The sequence below is a fragment of the Sesamum indicum genome, linkage group LG5 (assembly GCF_026168435.1).
Source record: "Sesamum indicum cultivar Baizhima isolate 11 linkage group LG5, ASM2616843v1, whole genome shotgun sequence".
Taxonomy (NCBI): Eukaryota; Viridiplantae; Streptophyta; class Magnoliopsida; order Lamiales; family Pedaliaceae; genus Sesamum; species Sesamum indicum.
In genome coordinates, this window is record NC_142661.1 from 10705120 (window position 1) to 10710053 (window position 4934).

General features: G+C 39.9%; 1 protein-coding gene across 1 annotated transcript; it reads left to right on the forward strand.

Moving 5' to 3' along the window:
- The first annotated feature begins 449 nt into the window (after positions 1-449).
- MOL1 (Leucine-rich repeat transmembrane protein kinase family protein) lies at positions 450-4191 on the forward strand. The gene is made up of 2 exons (XM_011080387.3): positions 450-3280; positions 3591-4191. The coding sequence occupies exons 1-2, from the start codon at positions 712-714 to the stop codon at positions 3932-3934; spliced, it is 2913 nt and encodes a 970-aa protein (XP_011078689.3). The 5' UTR covers positions 450-711; the 3' UTR covers positions 3935-4191.
- Positions 4192-4934: the final 743 nt, after the last annotated feature.

Sequence of the window (4934 nt, forward strand, 5' to 3'; positions counted from 1 at the left end):
TTTGAGAGATATTTGTAATATTCCAAACAATAAAATATATTGATAATTATGTCTAATTTACTCTTTGTTTAATTAGGTAAATGTTTTATTTTGAAAATTCTTTTGCAATATAGTTGAAAATGGTGAGCAATGAATGTGGGGAAACTATTAGTTTCTATAACTTAATGGTGAGTGGAATACTTATGAAGGTTATTGTCATTATCATAAGATTTGAATGTAATTATGATGCATAGTTAAAAAAGAAAGGTATGTTTTTGCAGCTTTTGGGTAATGTAATTGGGATTGATGAGGTAGAGAGAGGTATATTGAGATTGTAGAGTGCAGTGTAAAGTGGTTGCGAGTGGGATTCTATTCCCTTTGTTTAAAAGGAGAAAAGGAGATGCTCCTCAAGATAAGAGTGGCAATTATGTTGATAATGGGCAAAAGACATGGGATTCTGGTTAATTAACATTTGTGTCTGGACCCCTCTCTTGCTCCAAAAAAGCACTCAAATGATGCTCTCATTTCAGCTAAAACATCACTCTATTTCTCTCTCTCTCTCTCCATCTTTTTCTTCAATCTTCTCTTTCTCTAGTCCCCATGCATCATTACCACAACAAGAGAAACACACATACACACACATAGTATAAGGTGACACACAGTGTCTTTCTTGGCTCTCTCTCTCTCTCTCTCTCTAGCCAGTTCTGCACTATCTTTCTTCTGCAAGTTCCAATGGGGATTCTTATCCCCCATCCCTTCTGCTTCATTGTACTGATGGTTTCTTTGATGTTGATGGAGCCATTAATCTTGGGTGCTGATCCTCTTTCTGATGCTCTCTTGAGCTTAAAATCGGAGCTTGTTGATGACTCCAACAGTTTGAACGACTGGTTCTTGCCCTCTGAAATCCAGCCCTCTTCCCAAATTTATGCATGTTCTTGGAGTGGAGTGAGGTGCAGTGAGAACTCCTCAAAAGTCATCAGCTTAGACCTGTCAATGAAGAATCTTGGGGGTTCATTATCAGGGAAACAGTTGAGTCTCTTTGTTGATCTTCTTGATCTCAACTTGAGTCACAACTCTTTCTCAGACCAGCTTCCTGCTGCTATTTTCAATCTCACAAGCCTAAGGTCATTGGACATCAGCAGGAACAATTTTTCTGGGCTTTTCCCAAGTGGGATTCCCAATCTCCAGAATCTTGTGGTTCTTGATGCCTTCAGCAACAGCTTCTCAGGCCCTTTACCTGCTGATGTTTCCCAGCTTGAGTCACTCAAAGTGTTGAACTTTGCTGGGAGTTACTTCAGTGGGGTAATCCCATCTGAGTATGGCTCATTCAAGGCTCTTGAGTTCATCCACCTGGCTGGAAATTTTTTGAGTGGGAGTATACCTCCTGAACTTGGAAGGCTGAAAACAATGGCCCACATGGAGATTGGTTACAACTCATATGAAGGTGGGATTCCATGGCAGTTTGGGAACATGAGTGAGCTCAAGTATCTTGACGTTGCAGATGCCAACATTTCTGGCCCAATCCCAAATCAACTCAGCAACCTCACCAAACTTGAGTCACTTTTCTTGTTCAGAAATCAGCTCAGTGGAAAGATTCCATGGGAGTTCAGCAAAATCTTGGCTCTCAAAAGCTTGGATCTCTCGGACAACCTGCTTTCTGGTCCAATTCCAGACAGTTTCTCAGAGCTGAAGAATCTGAGGTTGCTGAGTTTAATGTATAATGACTTGTCTGGCCCTGTCCCTCAGGGTATTGCTAAGCTTCCAGAACTTGATACTCTCCTCATATGGAACAATTACTTCACAGGGTCACTGCCAGAGGACTTGGGAAGATTCTCAAGACTCAAGCATCTTGATGTTTCAACTAATTACTTTGTTGGTAGAATCCCACCTGATATATGTGCTGGAGGTGAATTGCTCAAGCTGATCCTGTTCTCAAATAACTTCACTGGAGGGCTGTTTCCAGCTCTCTCCAACTGTTCCTCCCTCGTTCGCCTTCGGCTCGAAGATAATCAATTTTCAGGTGATATATCTCTACAGTTTGCCAATCTTCCATACATTTCATACGTGGACCTGTCAAGAAACAGGTTTACAGGAGGGATTCCCGCTGATATTGCTCAGGCTTCAGGGCTTCAGTACTTCAATGTGTCTAATAATCCAGAACTTGGAGGGATAATACCAATTAAGATATGGTCTCTGCCTTATCTTGAGAACTTTTCCATGGTTTCTTGTGGTTTATCAGGCAACATTCCGCCATTTCAGTACTGTAAATCAGTTTCTGTTATTGAATTGAGAATGAACAACTTATCAGGAGATATCCCAGAAAGTGTATCCAATTGTAAGCAGCTTCTGAGGATGGACTTAGCTGATAATAACTTGACAGGTCCAATCCCGGTGGAGCTTGCTAGCCTCCCGGTTATTAGCAATTTAGATCTTTCGCATAACAGTTTCAACGGCCCAATTCCAGCAAAATTTGGGAGCTCTTCAAGCTTGAAACTTCTTAATGTGTCCTATAACAACATCTCAGGTTCGATTCCTTCAAACAAGACTTTCAGAACAATGGATCAGAGTGCGTTTTTGGGCAATCCGAAGCTCTGTGGAGCACCTCTGAGACCTTGTCATCATGAAAATGGGATTTCAAATGGGCTGCAACTAGGAAGCAGAAGAGCACAAAAGTTAGCATGGGTTCTCATACTATGTGCAGTCATAGTTTTGTTCATTGTGGCTGCAGTCTTTGGGGTACTATACTTGAAAAGAGGAAGTAAAGGGCAGTGGAAAATGATCGCTTTTAACGGACTTCCTCAGTTTACCGCTAAGGATGTTTTGAGGAGCTTCAATTATGTGGAAGGCCTGGAGACACTGCCCACATTGCCAGACTCAATAAGCAAAGTAGTTTTACCCACAGGAATTACCGTTTCTGCTAAGAAGATAGAGTGGGAACAGAAAGAAATGAAAGTTATGCTGCAAATTTTGACTAGGACAGGGAACACAAGGCATAAGAATTTGACGAGATTGCTGGGAGTTTGCTACAATAACCATGTTGCTTATCTGTTGTATGATTACCTGCCTAACGGCAACTTAGCAGAAAAGATCAGGATGAGGAGGGACTGGGAAACCAAGTGCAAAATAGTAACTGGGATTGCAAGGGCGCTATGCTTCCTTCATCATGACTGTTGTCCGGCTATTCCTCATGGGAATCTGAAGGCAAGCAACGTACTTTTCGATGAAAATATGGAACCCCATTTGGCTGAATATGGACTCACTCTGATCATTGGGTCGAGTAATATTCCTCAAAAGGAGACAGGTAAATGCTTGTGACCATACAACAAACATTGCTTATGCTTCTTGTGCCAAAGAATACCACAAATTTCCATATGCGTTGCTTTGTTGCACGATTCTGATGCACCTGTTCTCTTAATTGCTTGTCTGGTTCTGTGTGAAGGAATGCTATTTCGTTGCTCAGCATATAAAACTTTGGCTTTTCTTAGCTAGCTTACATATTCATGATGGCTTCCTGTGATTGGATTACGACTGACAAAAGTAGTTATCACTTCTAACTAAACCATGAACATTTCTGAAGAAAATCTGCTTATTTTACATTACTACTTGGACAGGCGGATACCGAGCATCCATATCCGTGGAACTTCACATGGATGTATACAATTTTGGAGAACTCATTCTTGAGGTCTTAACAAACGGTAGACTGGCAAATGCATTAGAGACCGCAAGGAACACGCAAAGAGAGGATCTCGTAAGAGAAGTTGCCGTCGAGAATGGCATTGTCCACTCCAGCTTGTTCCAGGACGAGGTGAATTCAGCTATTGAAGTTGCGTTACTCTGCACAAAAAGTAGGCCATCGGATAGACCGTCAATGCAAGAAGCACTAAAGCTGTTATCGACCGGGCTGAAGTCGACGACGAACGGCAGGGCTCTTGGAACACAAGGCCACAAAGCATAAATAGGTGTGCAGCTTCCAATTTCCTCTTGCAAAAGAGTTGGTTTTGGTGTTTGATCGTTTGGTATTTGCTGTAAATTAGAGGAGTATAAGTTGTTTCTATGGTTTTAGCACAGTATTTCTCCTGCTATTTTGTAGTTGATGATCCTTTCTTCTGTGAGGTGAAGAATCACTATGGCTTTGAGTGTATGAACATCACATCAATTATTTGTGATTTTGTAAATTTTTCCCCAAGTATAAAGTTAGACCCCCTTTGATCACATTTTGCAGAAAATGTGAGAGGCTGTTGCTGCAATCACCCACCCCAATAAATGAATCTATCTATGCTAAATATTAGCGCAAATTGCAATTTATCTATATGTGATATAGGAAATAGGCAATTAGTCCCCTTGTGAAAAATAAAATAGAAAATTATTTCTTGAATATTTAATAAAGATACAGAATCCTTCACGTGCACACGTGAATTTTCTTTCTTTTTTTTAATCTTTTTTTTACAACTGTTGGATCTTATATAATATAATATAAATCAACGGTTCATATTTTATCTAATTTACGTTCCAAATCATATGTTACTTAATCTACGTTCAATATCTTATTTTTTCAAATTAGTGATTGAAATTTAATCTCATATTTATTATTTTCATATCAAATTTATAAAATATACAAAAAAATAATTAAAAACGAAAAAGAAAAAAAAGGGCAAAAATCGATCATCTTCCTCACGTAGCCCATCCCCCCCCCCCCACCTCCCCAACTCTGCCACCACCTCTACATCTCCCTCTTGCCACCGCCTCTCCCTTCCCCCTGCCTCCCCAGCCCTGACTTTGTCCCTGCCTTTATTTTTATAATTTTATAAACTTATAGTAATTAGAGCCATTGATCTAATTCAGATGAATGTGAACAATTGATTTGTATATCAAGTATAGACCATTGATTTAAATCACAAATGACCATCGATGTGTTTATTTGATTTGGACCATTGATATATATATAACAAGATATA